The 16,182-nt window shown below is 47.1% G+C and overlaps 2 protein-coding genes across 5 annotated transcripts in view; one reads left to right on the forward strand and one right to left on the reverse strand.

The window, feature by feature from the left end:
- The window catches only part of ALG12 (ALG12 alpha-1,6-mannosyltransferase), a 30,311-nt gene extending 21,830 nt beyond the window's left edge, over positions 1 to 8,481 (forward strand). For 2 of the 4 annotated variants that reach the window (XM_055253941.2, XM_055253938.2), the window contains one exon: positions 8,220 to 8,481. In XM_055253941.2, coding sequence (XP_055109916.1) covers positions 8,220 to 8,253 — 34 coding nt within the window. In that variant the 3' untranslated portion in view covers positions 8,254 to 8,481. Of the gene's footprint in view, positions 1 to 6,112 lie in introns of all 4 variants that reach the window. The other 2 variants (XM_063622490.1, XM_063622493.1) reach the window with 2 other exon arrangements.
- A 1,009-nt stretch (positions 8,482 to 9,490) lies between these two features.
- The window catches only part of ZBED4 (zinc finger BED-type containing 4), a 35,008-nt gene continuing 28,316 nt past the window's right edge, over positions 9,491 to 16,182 (reverse strand). Inside the window, exon 2 of the mRNA XM_055253935.2 lies at positions 9,491 to 14,605. Coding sequence (XP_055109910.1) covers positions 10,762 to 14,277 — 3,516 coding nt within the window. The 5' untranslated portion in view covers positions 14,278 to 14,605 and the 3' untranslated portion in view covers positions 9,491 to 10,761. The remainder of the gene's footprint in view (positions 14,606 to 16,182) is intronic.

The following is a 16,182-nucleotide window of genomic DNA, read 5'->3' on the forward strand; positions in this document are numbered from 1 at the left end:
ATCACGAGGTCAGGAGGTCGAGACCATCCTGGCTAACATGGTGAAACCACGTCTCTACTAAAAAAAATACAAAAAATTATCCAGGCGTGGTGGTGGGCACCTGTTGTCCCAGCTACTCGGGAGGCTGAGGCAAGAGAATGGCGTGAACCTGTGCAGTGAGTCGAGATTGCGCCATGGCACTGCAGTCTGGGCGACAGAGCGACTCCATCTGAAAAAAAAAAAAGAAAACATGGGCAAAAGATCTGAATAGACCCCTCACCAAAGAAGATACGCAGATGGCAATTGAGCATGTATAAAAATGCTCCTGATTATATCGTCATTAAGGAATTGCAAATTAAAACAAAAATGAGACACCACTATGCACTTGTTAGGATGGCCAAAATCCAAAATGGATAATGCCAAGTGCTGGTGAGGATGTGGAGCAACAGGAACTCATTCATTGCTGGTGTGAATGCAAACCAGTGTAGCTGCTTTAGAAGATAGTTTGGCAGCTTTGTACAGAACTAAGCATATTCTTACCCTGTGATCCAGCAATCAAGCTCCTCAGTATCTACTGAAGGGAATTGAAAACTTATGTCCACACAAAAGCTTGTACAAGGATATTTATAGCAGCTGTATTCATAATCGCCAAACCTTGAAAGCAACCAAGATGCCCTTCATTAGGTGAATGGATAAACTGTGGCTCGTCTGTTATTCAGTGCTAAAAAGAAGTGAATGACTAGCCCATGGAAAGACATGCGGGAATCTTGAATGCATATTGCTAAGTGAATGAAGCCAGTCTGAACAGACTCCACACTGTGTGAGTCCAACTGTGATATTCTGGAAAAGGAAAAATTACGGAGGCAAAAAAGACTGGGGCTGGCAGGGAGGATAGGATGAGTAGGTGGAGCATGGAGGAATTTTTTTGTTTTGTTTTGACTGGGAATTTTATTCTGCTTCATTTTAAAAGTGGGCCAGGTGTGGTGGCTCACGCCTGTAATCCCAGCACTTTGGGAGGCCGAGGTCGGCGGATCAGCTGAGATCAGGAGTTCAAGACCAGCCTGGCAAACATGGCAAAACCCCGTCTCTACTAAAAAAAAAAAAAAAAATACAAAAATTAGCCAGGTGTGGTGGCAGGCACCTGTAATCCCAGCTACTGGGGAGGCTGAAGCAGGAGAATTGCTTGAACCCGGGAGGCGGAGGTTGCAGTGAGCTGAGATCACGCCATTGTACTCTAGTCTGGGCAACAAAGCAAGACTTCATCTCAAAATAAATAAATAAATAAATAAATAAAAAATAAAAAAAATTTAAGAGGACAAAGTACCAAGGTAAATGTTGACAAGAGAAAAGATATTAAGACTTCACTGATGCTGTGAGACTGAGGGTGCTGTGGCGGAGAGACAGTGGGCTGGACCACGCCAGAGGGGAGCAGGGGACCAGGACCTGGGCCTGCATGAGGGCTCACGTGGCCTTGGGACCATGGACCTGGCAGAGGCTGGGGACAGGTGGCCATGTGACCTCTCCTCCCTCACCCACCTCCATAGGCTACTGGAGAGGTCCCCCAGGACCCACTCCAGCCAAACAAGGTCTGCTGGGATGCTTCTGGAAAAACCTTTATTTCCTGAAGAAAAAGAGCCTCTCACAGGGAGAGCTTTAGCCACAGACGTTCCTGAGCATGAGGATGACGCCTGGGTGAAAACTGAGACCCAGGGCCCTGTCGTCAGTGCCCCAGAACTCTCATGCAAGAGACACGTGCATATTTAGAATTATTGAGCCACACCAGTGGGTTTCCTCTGGTCTGTTAACAGACTGTGCAGGAAGGTGCAGCAACAGTCACTGAAAGGCTGACATGGACATCAGGACCAGCTCACTGGGAAGAGACGGTGGGCAGAGACCCAGCAGGGACATGGGCCCTTCCCTGGGGCACAGTGCTGAGCAGAGGGGCTGCTCACAGGAGACCCAGCGTTTGCCCTTCCCAGAACTCAGCCAAGATTGCCAAGTGGACTGATGGCCGAGTGAATCTAATCTCATTTAACTGCAGCTGATCAAATATTAATCAAGACTCCTTTAGAGTGATTGGTCCTACTCAATTAAAATCCATTTATAAGTAGAAGGCATTTCTTTAAATGTTTAAAGAAAACCTAGTATTTTAATTAGTAACCTCAATAAACTAAATGTTAATTGTAAAGCCATAAGTAAACATAAATGGTCTTCCCTCAAGGATACAAACTCTCCTCACAGCACCACTTTTATTTTTTTTTTATTTTTGAGATGGAGTCTTGCTCTGTCGTCCAGGCTGGAGTGAAGTGGCATGACTTCAGCTCACTGCAACCTCTGCCTCCCAGGTTCAAGTGATTCTCCTGCTTCAGCCTCCTGAGTAGCTGGGACCACAGGCGCGCACCACCACACCTGGCTAATTTTTGTATTTTTAGTAGAGCCGGGGTTTCACCACATTGGCCAGGCTGGTCTTGAACTCCTGACCTCAGGTGATCCGCCCACCTTGGCCTCCCAAAGTGCTGGGATCACAGGTGTGAGCCACCACACCTGGCCCACTTTTAAAATGAAGCAGAATAAAATTCCCAGTCACAAATCCAACCAAAATCACAAAATCCCTACAAAGGACCCTAACGAGAAACAAGGGCTAGAATGAAGCGAGTGGATGTCAGAGCAGGAGGATGGGAAGACTCACCCCTGCAAACGCCTCTGCCTCTCAACTCAGAAGCTCCAATGAGAATTTTTATGGTGATAAAATACTGAATACAGCCACAGAGCCCTATAAAATAATGAAATGGGTTTACTAACATAGAAAGATGGGCTGTAAAACAATGTGTACAGCACGGTGTCACCTGGGGCTCAGAGCCTCCCCTCTCCATCAGCCTGTCTTATCTGTGTCTGCCCCCAGCAGCAATGCTCCTGCCCCTCCTCCTCCTGGGCTTCACTCCCACACGTGACCCCTCCAACTCTCCCCTCCCTGCCTCAAGGGTGTCTCCCTTTCTCCTCACTCAGCTGTGCCCCAGGCCAGTGCCTTTGGGGTGGGTGGACGTGAGAGGCCTCTGGCCTCCACACTCTGCCCACTGCTACCCTTGCTCAAGGCTGCTCAACCAAGGAGGAGATGGCCGTCTGGCAGGATGGTCACTGGGGCCAGAGGGAGTGGTCAGTCAAGACACATTCTGGAACAACACTCGCTTTATTTGCTGCTGAGGCAAGTGTTCAGATCTCTCACTGTGATTGTCTATTTCTCCTCTTAGTTCTTTCTGTTCCAGTCGCATTTTGGAGTTGTGTTCTTTGGTGCTTTTATGTTTAGCATTGTTGTGTCATCCTGTTACCCTCACCACTTGGTCACTGAGCTGTCCATCTCTAATGACTCCTCCCTCCATCTCTAATGAGTCCTCCTGCCTGAGGCCGTGTTGTCAGATGTGAACAGCTGTAGCAGATGTGTGGGTGGTGCCCTGGCTTCTGGCCTCTCACATTCACTCTGTATCCTTGGACTTGATATGTGAATCCTGTGAACGAACACAGCTGGGTTTTGTCACTGTATCCAATCTAACACACTTAATCGGAGTTCGCATTCCACTTACATTTAATATGCTTGCTGACACATTTGGTTTAAAGCTACCATTTGCCTCTGTCTCCTATGTGTCCCATCTGGTTATTTTTCCTTTCTTACCTTCTTTGGGATTAGTGAAAGTAGTTATTCGTCCAATTTCATCAACATGTTTATTGCTTTTAGTGGTTACCCTAGAGATCACATGTCTGATGTCAGAATCTACTTTATTATTTTTTGTGAGATGAAGTCTTGCTCTGTCACCCAGGCTAGAATGCAGTGGTGCCATCTCAGCTCACTGCAACCTCCACCTCCTGGGTTCAAGCAATTCTCGTGCCTCAACCTCCCGAGTAGCTGGGATTACAGGCATGCGTCACCAGGCCCAGTTAATTTTTTGTTTTTTTAGTAAAGACAGGGTTTCATCATGTTGGCCAGGCTGGTCTCAAATTCCTGACCTCAGGGGATCCACCTGCCTTGGCCTCCCAAACTGCTGGGATTACAGGTGTGAGCCACTGCACCTGGCCCAGAATCTACTTTAAATCCATACTTTCACCCCTTGCAGGATGGTGCAATCATTTATTTCCCTCCCACCTTTTGTTCTTAGTGTCCATGTATCTTAAGTCTATCTGTATTTTGAACTCTAAGAGATAGTTTTAGGCAGTCTATTATTTATTTAGCTTTCCAGTTGCCACTCCTTTCAGGAGTATTCCTTGTTCCTTCCCACATCAAGTGTCCACCTGGAGAATTCCCTCCAGGATATATTTTAGGGCTGGTTGGCTGGTGACAAATTTCTGCAATTTTTTGTTTTGTCCAAAAACTTAAGTTCACACCCTCACTTTTGAGGAATCTTCTCACTGGGTATATAAATCTAGATTGGTAATTATTTCCTTTCAGCATTTAAAAAAAGCCACTCCACCATTCCAACTATTTGTTTTAGAGAGTCAGCTGCCAGCTTTATTGCTCCTCTGAAGGTAAAAGTGTCTCTCCTCCCTGCCTCTGCTTAAGATTGTCTCTCTCTTTGGGATTCAGCACTGTGCCGTGATGTGCCTAGGTTCAGGTTGTTATTTCAATTTATCCTCATTGGGGTTCAAAGATATTGACACCTATGGCTGATGTCCCAACAGTTCTGGAAAGTCCTCAGCTGTGATCTCATCCAAATGGTGCTCCACCCCTTCTCTCTCCTCTTCTGGGACTCCCATCAGCTGTGTGCTAGTCTTTTCCCTTGCACTGTGTCTCTCAGGCACTTTTCATCTCTCTGTACTTCAATATGAATGTTTTCTACTGGCTTGTCTTCCAATTCAGTAGTCCTTTCATCTATAAGCCTAATTTGGTATTAACTACATCTAGGGAATTCTTCATTCATCGTTGTTTTTTTCAGCATTAGCATGTTTACAGATTCTCTCTGGTGGCATTCTCCACCTTCTCATCCATATTATTGAATGTATAAATCATAAAGTCCATGTCTGAAAACCCCAGTGTTTGGATCACGTGTGAGACTATTTCTATAGTCTTATGATTCTCTTTTCAGTCACTTGGTCCTTTTTTTTTCAGTGTGTCTCATAATTTATGAGAGTCAAGCTGTTTATCTGTAAAGTTATAGGAGCTCTGATGTTTTCATTGAAAGAAAATTTAGTTTTCCTCTAGCAGAAAGGTGAGGCAGATCACCCTGATGCAATCAAGGCTGAGATGGCTCAAGCCATGTCTAGACTTGGTGAGGGCTGGTCCCTCTCCAGTTTGCCCTTCAGGGGTCTCACCTGGAAACCTGTTTTCTCAATGGCAGGCACTGAAGTCCCAAGTTTTGTCTCCCTTGCCCAAAGATGTCTCAGCTTTCCAGCCTTTTGCTGCTATATTTGGGTTTCCAAGTCTCTTGCCTTGAGCACAAGCAGCAACCAGGAATAGGCACCTGCTGCAGGGGAAGCTGGACACCAGGAATTGGGCCACTTCTCTGAGGCTCCTGGCATCCTGGCCAACATGACAGCTTGTGTGTTGCTGCCGGTCTCCCAGCCCAGTGACACTGCGCCAGCTTCTGGTTGCCACCTTCTGTCAGGCCTTAGAGCAGGACACCAGCAAATGGCCCAACAGGAAAAAATGTTGTGAATACAGGACTCACCTTTATGCAAGTCTCATCTTACTAGGATTTTGTTTCCTCAACTCCTGGCTGTCTTAATTAATTACTCTCTGATGTCTTCAAAAAGTTGTGTTTTTTTTTTTGTTGTTTTTTTTTTTTTTTTTTTTTTTTTTTTGAGACAGAGTCTTGCTCTGTCACCCAGGCTGGAGTGCAGTGGCACGATCTCCGCTCACTGCAACCTCCGCCTCCTGGGTTCACACCATTCTCCTGCCTCAGCCTCCAGAGTAGCTGGGACTACAGATGCCCGCCACCACACCCGGCTAATTTTTTTGTATTTTTAGTAGAGACGGGGTTTCATCATTTTAGCCAGGATGCAAAAAGCTCTTTTTAAAAATGTATTTTATATGGCCTTGATAGTTCTTGGGAAAGGTTCGGTCTGATACCAGTTGCTGCCTCATAGTCAGAAGTGGAAGGGAAGGGAATTTTAGCTTTAAATGAAGTTCAATATTTTATTATTGCAGGAGTGGTCTTCAAAAAGTTCATGGAAAATGCATATTATGACAAAACTAAGCATGCATTTCAAAATTCTTTTGCTCCAAAATAAACTCATACTAACTTGTTATAACATGCCTGAATAGATCTACTTTGAGACAGTAAGAATCAGTGTGAAAAGGGCTCCTAGCAGAACATGAATTCTGCAAAAACTGAAGCATCAAATCTATAGTGAACCTCGGGTGGAAGAATGGTGAAAATCACTGATGCTTTACAAAAAGTGTATGAGGACAGTGCCCTAAAAAAATCAGCAGTATACACATAGATACCTCGTTTTAAGAAGGGTCAAGACAACGATGGAGATGAAGACCACAGTGGCAGACCATCCACATCAATTTGCAAGGAAAAAATTCATCTTGTTCATGCTCTGATTAAAGAGGACTGACGATTAACAGAACAAATAGCCAAGACCACAGACATCTCAACTGGTTCAAAATTGAAGTTGAGCAAGCTTTCCACTCGATGGGTGCCAAAACCGTTGTGCCCAGATCAGCTGCAGACAAGAGCAGAGCTTTCAATGGGAATTTTAAACAAGTGGCATCAAGACCCTGAAACATTTCCTTGAATTATAACAGGAGATGGAACAGGGCTTTACCAGTACCATCCTGAAGACAAACCACAATCAAAGCAATGGCTACCAAGAGGTAGAAGTGACCTAGTCAAGGCAAATGTGGACAAGTCAAAGTAAGGTCATGGCAACAGTTTCTTGGGATGCTCAATGCATTTTGCTTGTTGACTTTCTGGAGGGCCAAAGAACAGTAACATCTTTTTCTTTTTTTTTTGGCGATGGAGTCTCGCTGTTGCCCAGGCTGGAGTGCAGTGGCACAATCTCAGCTCGCTGCAAGCTCTGCCTCCCAGGTTCACGCCATTCTCCTACCTCAGCCTTCTGAGTAGCTGGGACTACAGGCACCCGCCACCACGCCTGGCTAATTTTTTGTATTTTTAGTGGAGACGGGATGGGGTTTCACCATGTTAGCCAGGATGGTCTTGATCTCCTGACCTTGTGATCCGCTCACCTCGGCCTCCCTAAGTGCTGGGATTACAGGCATGAGCCACCGTGTCTGGCCACAATAACATCTTATTATGAGAGTGTTTTGAGAAAGTTAGCCAAAGCTTTAGGAAAAAAACACCCAGGAAAGCCTCACCAGTGTCTTTCTCCACAATGACAATGCTCCTGGCTCATTCTTCTCATCAAATAAGGGCAATTCTTCAAGAGTTTTGTTGGGAAATCATTAGGCATCCACCTTACAGTCCCAATTTCGCTCCTTCTTTGTTTCCTCATTTTAAAAAATCTTTAAAAGCACTCATTTTTTCTTCCATTAATAATGTTAAAAAGGCTGCACTGACATGGTTAAATTCCCAGTGCTCGCAGTTCTTTAGGGGTGGACTAAATGGCTGGTGTCACAGCTTACAAAAGTATCTTGACCTTGATGGAGCTTACATGGAGAAATAAAAATGTTGTTTTGTTGTTGTTGTCGTTGTTGCTGGTTTTAAGAGAGAGGATCTTGCTCTGTTGTCCAGGCTGGAGTGCAGTGGTGTGATCACAGCGCACTACAACCTCAAACTCCTGGGCTCAAGTGATCCTCCTGCCTCTGCCTCCCAAGTAGCTGGGACTACAGGTATGCACTACTACACCTGGCTAATTTCTTGAACTCCTGGCCTCAAGCAGTCCTCCCACCTCAGCCTCCCAAAGTACTGGGATTACAAACATAAGCCACTGTGCCCAGCCAAAAAATAAAGTTTTTATTTTTTATCTTTTACTTCAATATTTCCACAAATTTTTTAAAGTCCCTTCGTATAATGACTGGTAATTTCATTCATTGAAGAGACAGTTCTGAGGCTCATACAAAGAGCTTTTTATTATCTGAGACAGACCTGAGAAATTAAGGAACCTGCCTAAAACATCATTTCCAGGCAGGGAAACAAACAGCTTGCAGCTGGGGTTTTGAACAGGAAAGCAAGGTGGGAATGGCTAAGAATCAACATATTTTCTAGTTGCACCCACAGTCCCCTCATTCAAGTACAGTCAGAGTCATGTGACTGTCAGCACTGGGCCTCTTGTCCATCTTCCTGCAGGACTGTCAGCAACTGGAGGGCACAGACGGTTTGACCATTGAGTGCCTGGTTTCAACAAACGTCCACCAACCAAATGAAGAGAATGTACGAGATAAAACGACTCTCCTAGTGTCATTCAAGAAGGGCCATATTTTCTGTTGAGTAAAGCAAGCCCTCATTTTTTTCTGCAACCCCCTTTTATACACTGTTACTCAGAACACTTCAACTAAAAATACAGCAGCATGAAGCTGAAACCTTAAAAAAAAAAAAAAAAAAACATAAAGGCAGGCTAGCTCAAGGGCCAGCAAACTTGCTATTCTGGAAAGTGCTGAACAGTGAGTATTTTCAGCCCTGTTTGGCCCTTTCAGTGGGCCTCTGGTCTCTGTCATAACTACTCAATTCTCCCGTTGCAGCCTCAAAGTAGCCAAGACAACATGTTAAAAAACAGCTGTGACTGTATTCCAAGAAAATTTCACTTAGAAAAATGGGCAGGGTGCCGGACTGGGTCTGTGGCTGCAGCTTGCCAATCGTGGACTAGACTATATGCTCTGTGAGACCAGAGACTGTGTCCACGGAAATCTCTGTTGCATTCCAAGAACTAGCCCAGGCCCTGGAGAAGGGAGGGCACTTCGTCTCAGTTGAATGAATGAGTGGATACGATTCTGCTACAGTTAGTTGTGCTGGCTTGTTTTGGAGAGAAAATCCATGAAGCTCAATATCCCAAAATTCTAAGAATATTACCATTCCAAATACAATCTTAAGAAACACAGGACTGCAAGCTGGCCGTGAGCACAGCTGAGCAAGAACTGTGGCTCCCTCCTATCCTGTGCACAACCCTTTCTACACCAGGATGACACTGGCCAGAGCTGCTGGCGACGGAGAGAGGGGTGGGCCATGGACCCCACCGCCTCTGCAGCCTCCCGGGCACTGTCCCTGACCAGCACTCCTGGGCACTCTGGAAGCAGGCTGTTCTCACGGGAACGAGCACACAGCTACCGGGTAAGAGGGCACCAGGAAGGCCGTGCACAGAGGCTGCAGCCAAGGCAACCCCTCAGGGCTGCCCACCGGCTCCTGCATTCTGGCACCACTTGAACACGAGACCTGGAAAGTCATCACCATGACCATGATCAGAACTGTTGTCGTAAGAATTACATCTCCACTTCCCCAGAGCCCTGTCTGGGGTTAAGGTGAAATTTCAAATGCTGCCCAAGTATGGGCTCTAGATAATGGACCACAAAGAATATGCCTGTTTTCTTATCCTAAAAATAAAAAGCCAGTGTCTGCCAGCACTAGAAAATTGCAAATAAAAAGTTTAATTTCAGAAACTGAGTTCACCATTTATAAATACACTAAAACATAGTCAATGCAAATTTAGATTAAGCGTAGGTACAGTATTTCAACAAAACAACAACTTTTCTAAAAGGTCGTAGGCTAATGAGTGATTTGTCTCACCCAGAATATTTAATTGGTTTAAAATGAGAAAATGAATCTTTTTTTCTCTGAAGACATAATTGTTAAAATAATCTGACAACTGATACTTCATTCTGATGTCCTTGGGATTCTAAAATATCCCAGTGATGGCTGCATCTTCCCTATCATAAAAAAATCTAAACACCTAAGGCTATTCTTACAACTGTAATATAACAAGCTTCTTCCCTGTTAATAAGCCATCTCCTCTAAAAAAATTTTACACAAATTTGATCAAACAAGGGGGTCAGTGCACACATTTTGAAAGACAGCTTCAGAGTGTGGAGATGCTGAAGCGGAGGCGTGGGGGTTTCAGCAGGGACCACCTGCCATCAGCGTGTCATCGAACGCACTGGCGAAGTGATGAGCACAGTTACAAAGGGATCACATTTCAGAGGAGCTGATGATAAACAGTTGGGGTATCTCTGAGTTAACTGACCATGTAAAGCCTGAATGCAGAAACCTGAAATGGGAAAGTTCTCAAAATAAGCTCCATGAAACATCGATAAGTTTCGTTTCCAAATGCCACGTCTCTGTCGTAGTAAACGGTTACCTTCCAGAATATTATCTGTACTCCACGGGACACTTTAGAACCTGCGGTTAAAAACTGCTCAGTCAGGATGGCTTGCCCTCCACCTCCTATTTACAGATTTCATTTGATAGCCACAAAAGCTATTCTGTTGCAATTAAAGCAATGCTTAACTAAAATACAGTACCTGATTCGTGGTTTGTACATAATTGAGTAAAAAGCCTACAGAATAAAATTGTTTACATCTTCTTTGTCATTCTAGTAAAACAAATTACTAACCCAAAACTTTAAAAAACTTTACAGTTATGAATTAAAATCTAGTCACCATATTTCATAGTTGACAGGACAAGCTATTTCTAGTGGACGTCTTAATAAAACACCCCACGAAACTTGGCCTGAAGGAGAAGGGGTAAGGCACGTGGAGACACTGTGGTGAGCTGGAGAGCGGCCCTGAGAGTGCCTGGTCTGATGTCGTGCACAGCCCTGGGCGGAGTGGGTCACAGACCTGGTACAGGCTGCTAACGCTGGGGCAGCCACGCCTCTGGCCTAGTGGTGCCGTCATGAGTTTCAATACTGAAAGTATATTAAGGGAAGATTCACTTTCAAAAAGATAAGTTTTTCAAAATGTTCCATCATGAGCCTGGATTGGCCAAGGCTACCGTTCTCAGTGGGCGTGTTGAATAGCTTTTCTGAAGGGACGATGCTTGGGGGGCAGCCCAAAAATCTGACAGCCAGCGCAGACAGCCCTGGCCAGGACGCCTTCTTCAGGTTCCAGTAGGTGAGTGGGTCACAGCTGTGTTCAAGCACTTCCTCCTCCAGATACGCGAGCACCATGTCTTCAGGCAGCTTTTCTCTTGGGTCTTTCTTCTTCACCTTGGCCACAAGTGACCACAGGTTCTCCTCTGCGGCAGAGTCTTTCGACGGGGAGCCGGCATCACACCTGTGGGAGGCGACCACGTCCTCTGAGGTAGAATTCATGAGTTCGAGTTCCCTGATTAAATCCTGTTTGTACTGCTCCGCCTCCTCCTCCGTAAACAGGGAGGCCTTGTAGCGAGGATCCAGCAGCGTGGCAAAGACGTACCGTGGGTCGTGGAGGGTGGCGGACAGGCGGCTCACCATGGCCTCCTTCAGAGAGCGTAGCATGGTGTCAATGCCCATCGTCTCCTCGAAGAGCATCTCCACCTTCCTGTTGAGGATGTGCACCATGGGGATGACCTGGCTGAGGGTGGACATCTGCGTGCTCATCTCCCGGCTCGCAGTCTCGAAGGGCTTTAGCGCACGGCACACGGACTGCATGACCTCCCACTGGTCGCAGCTGATCAGCTCTCGGAAGTTACACTCGACGGACATCTCGTTAATGGCCCTTTTCTGCTCAATGAGCCGCTCGAGCATGTGGAAGGATGTGCTCCACTTGGACGGGACGTCCTGGATGAGGTGGTGCTGAGGCAGCGCATACTCCCTCTGCAGCTCGGCCAGTTTCTCCTTCGCCTTGGGCGACCGGTGCACCCGCTCGCAGATCTTCCGGGCGAGGCTCAGCAGGTTCTGCACCATCCGCTGGCTCTTAATGGCCTCGCTGACGATCAGGTTCACCGTATGGCTGAAGCACTGCACGCTCGAGTGCTCCCCCTCGCTCAGCGTCTTCCCGATGCTGGGGTTGTCGGTGACAGTGATGCCCACCTGAAGGCCGGTGGAGGTCACCCACGCTTCCCACCAGCACTCCAGCTGCTTCTGAATGCTGTTGCCACTGTAGTCGCAGTCCACCTGTGACACGTCCAACAGCGCCGAGCAGTGGTGGTCGTCACAGCGCGGCCGGGCTGACGACTCGAAGGAAACCCAGTGGGCCGTGAGGGTCAGGTACTCACGGGTCTGGTTACTCATCCATATTCCAGACGTGAAGTGGATCACACCACTCTCAGCTTCCTTAAGGTGGGACATAATTATCTGCTTCACATTATCATACATACCTGGGATAGCTGTCCTGGAGAAGTAGGAAGGGGCAGGGAGGGAGTACTGAGGTTTCAAGTATTCAAGCAGCCTGTTAAAGCCAACATTGTCTACAAAAGAATATGGCTGGAGGTCAAGTGCAATCATTTCAGCTATGAGACTTGTGATTTTTTTGGCAACTGGGTGAGAATCGTAAAACTTCTCATTGGTGTCATCGAAGGAGGAAGCGCTTGATAATTCTGTGCCCCGTGGCACCCGGATGTCCGGGGAGGAGGACCGAGCCGTCTCCGAGACCTCGGTTTTCAGCACGTTGCTATGGAACCGCTGTAAATGTCTCAGAAGACAGCTGGTACCCAAGTTAGTCGGCTTCTTCCCCCGGCTGATGGTCCGGCCACAGTGCAAGCACACGACTTTTGTGGAGTCTGCGGAGCAAATAGAAAAATGATTCCACAGCTTTGAGGTCTTTTTGCTATTAACAGGAAACATAACTTGATTGTTTTTTGTGACCACTGTTGGCAAGTCAGTCAATTTGGAAGAGGAACTTTCTGCAGAGGCCAAAGTGGCATACGGAGAGTTTGCCAGACTTGCACCCAGAAAGCCCTTCTGGCTCCCAACAACTTCTGGATGGCGCCGGTAGAGATGTCTCATCAGGCAGCTGGTGCCCACATCACCCTTCTTCCCCCGGCTGATGGCGCAGCCACAGTACCGACACTCGGCCTTGAGGCTATCCATGGGGGCCAGGGAGAAGTGATGCCAGACCTCCGACTTCAGTCTCTTCATGACCTTTTTATTCTGCTGGAAGACGGCACCAGATTCAAACAATCTAGGACTCAGCCCATCAGCCTGCTGCTTCTCAGGAGAGGACGCCGAGGCCTCCCCTACGTCATCGGAAGATGAGAAGGCCGCCGCGTCTTCCATCAGCCCATCTCCAGGGTTCAAGTGAGACTGCAGGTCCTCAGTCAGCCTGTCAGGGGAGGAGGAGGCCGAAGGGGACTCTCTGACCGGCTTTACCGGAGACGAGGACACAGAGCTGAGCTCCCCCTCCGGCGGCAGCAAGGAAGGCAGCAGAGTGGGAGGGGTGGAGTACAGCGGCGGGATGGCCGTGCCCCCATTCTCCTGCAACACGATGGCGCGGTGCGCCCTCCACATGTGCCTGATGAGACAGCTCGTGCCCAGGTCCTTCCCATTCTTCCCCCGGCTGAACTCGTTCATGCAGTGAATGCAGACAGCTTTGGAGTTGTCCAGTGGCGACAGGTAGAAGTGCTTCCAGACAGCAGACCTTCTCCTGGACCCAGAGGTGCTCTTTGGAAGTGGAAGGCTCTTCTCCGCTAAGTTCTCTGCAGTGTCATCGTAATGGAGAGCAGGGAGGTGGGGAGACGACCTCACCGGGGCTTCTTCTCTGCCGCACTTCTCCGAAACGGACATGTCAGAGGAGATTTCTTCAGAAGAAACTACAGACACAGACTCCTCTGTTATTCGATCGGGGGACGGGATCTTAGACGCCACTTTCTGGACAAGTTTGATGGGTGAGAGGATGGTGCTGAGGTCGCCCGCGTCCGCAGGCTGCGGTGGAAGCAGGAGTGAGGGAGAGGGGAACGAGGACACGGCAGACATGCTGCCATTTTCCTGAATGAGCACGGTTGGGTGTGCGCGCCTCACGTGCCTCATGAGACAACTGGTACTCAAGTCTTTCTCGTTTTTGCCTCTGCTGAACTCCTTCACACAGTACATGCATATTGCTTTAGTGCTGTCTCGGGGAGAGATAAAAAAATGCTTCCAGGCTGGAGACTTCTTCCTGGAGCTCATGTTCCGGCTGGAAAGGAGGCTCTGGGTCACGGCCTCCATGGCCACGTCGTAGAGGGTGCTGCTGTACTGGGAGAACAGCGCGCCATAGTCATCCTCACTCTCTGCAGACAAGTACTTCCCCGGGGGCTTGCAGCTGCAGCCCGTCCCGCCGAGGCCCGCTCGCTCCCCACCGCTGTCCATCTGCTTCATGTTCTCCTGCTCGCTTTTAAAGTCCATTCTTTCCAAACTATCAGGAGGAATTCCATCATCCTCTTCCTCTTCTATTTTAAACTTTATTTTATCAGAAACGAAATCACCGTCCTCTTTGGGACAAGTTTTCAAGTTATTCTCCATGACTGACCATAACTACTCCGGCTGTATCTTAGGTTCATAAAAAACTGATCCAAATGCTCATTTGTGCCCCCGAATGTAGATTATCTTCACTTTTTCATCATAATTCCATCTTTCAGGATGTTTCTAGAAATATGGCTAATCATAAATAGTACTGAAAAAAAAATCTGTGACTCATGGTCTTAGAGCATAGATCACTGCTTTCCAGGAGTCCTGCTACTAAATACTCATGGTGTGGACAACAATGTGTGCAGCAGAGACGTGCTTCTGGTCCTGAGGACAGGATCTGCGTGATCATCTTGAAAGCATACATGTGACCCTTGTGCATTACCTATAAGAGATGAAATCAAATTAAGCACGGAACTAAATCACACATTTTAACCTCTACCGTCATGGCTCCATCAGCCTAAATATGTATAGAAAAAAATTGTATAATGGAAAACTGGAATAGAAAAACTTGTTCTCTGACTTCCTGCAATCCATTTACACAATGACAATACCCCCAAATTGCAAAATAAGCAAAAAACAGAGATATGAAAAAAATGCAAGTGGCCTATTAATAAAGGATTGGGGAACATGAATTAAAACCTAGAATGGTATAAAGAGGTTGCTTCATCTAGAATTTATGCCCTCATCCTTCAAACAGTTCATGAGAGGTACTGATAGCTGCTACAATCAGCAAAGCTGAATTCCTTGAAATCTATTCATCCTACCTTGCTAGAAGACCTGATACATGAAATACGAATTTGAGAAACTCTAGCTAACGTATGAAATCATCGACCCAGACGAAAAGCTGAATATAAAACGGACCATGGTGGCTCCTGCATCTAAGAATGGAAAGGCATCTTGTGGGTGTAAACCGCTTCCAGCCTATCCTTCTGTCACCCATTCAATGCCCCGTCCCCAAGTGACGCTGCGCCTTGCTGGAATGCAGCCAAGAGGAGACAGTCACGGGACCTGACAGCCAAGAACCACGAGATTCCAGCTATGGTAAATGCTGGAAGTGAAGGAACATGGTGTTACAAAGACAGGATAGAGCAGGGCAAGACAGAGAACAGGGGCAGGAGCTGTAAGGGTGTAACTGAGCCGAAGCTCGGAGGACGATGGAGTCATGTGGGGTAGGAGACGGAGCAGTTTAATAAGGAACTAAAACCAAGTAGCAACAAAAACATATTTTCAGTAATATGGCAGCATAAATATTCTGTAATAAAACCAGACTCTAGAAAACCTCTAACAAACTTTTTTTGAAGAGACGGAGTTTTACTGTCACTTAGGCTGGAGTGCAGTGGCGCGACCACAGCTCAGTACAGCCTCGACTTCCCGGGCGTGAGCCCTCCTCCCAACTCAGCCTCCCAAAGTGCTGGAGTTACATGCGCGAGCCAATGCGCCCGCCACAGACTTACTTTTTAAGGTATTACTGGGCATGCCAGAAAGTGGCAGAACTCTTCAAGGGACACAGGGAGTGGCAAATGGGCAGGAGAGGTGCGCCATCCCCAGCCTGGCCAGCATGGGTCACCCCCACAGGGAGGAGCTGAACCCGACATTCCTCCACCATGCAGGAACCAAGAACTAAAGTCACCACATCATGTACTTTCTAAACCAGGGCATTTCTGAGAGTGAAAGCGAGCTATTAATAATACTGCTGGGGAAACAGGCTTAAGCCAAACCTATCTGTGGCAAAGCAAGATGTATGGTCGCCCTAAAAAGTGTTCCAAGGTTAATAAAAACTGCTAGCTCCCACCAGAAATCAATGCAGGTTCTTTCTGAAAAGCATTCCCAGTAAGTTCTACAAAGTACAGCCAGATAAAAAAGAAAAATGAAAAATTAACACAGGCCAGGCGCGGTGGCTCATGCCTGTAACCCTAGTACTTGGGAGGCTGAGGTGGGAGGATTGCTTGAAACCACAAG

The sequence above is a fragment of the Symphalangus syndactylus genome, chromosome 18 (assembly GCF_028878055.3).
Source record: "Symphalangus syndactylus isolate Jambi chromosome 18, NHGRI_mSymSyn1-v2.1_pri, whole genome shotgun sequence".
Lineage (NCBI taxonomy): Eukaryota > Metazoa > Chordata > Mammalia > Primates > Hylobatidae > Symphalangus > Symphalangus syndactylus.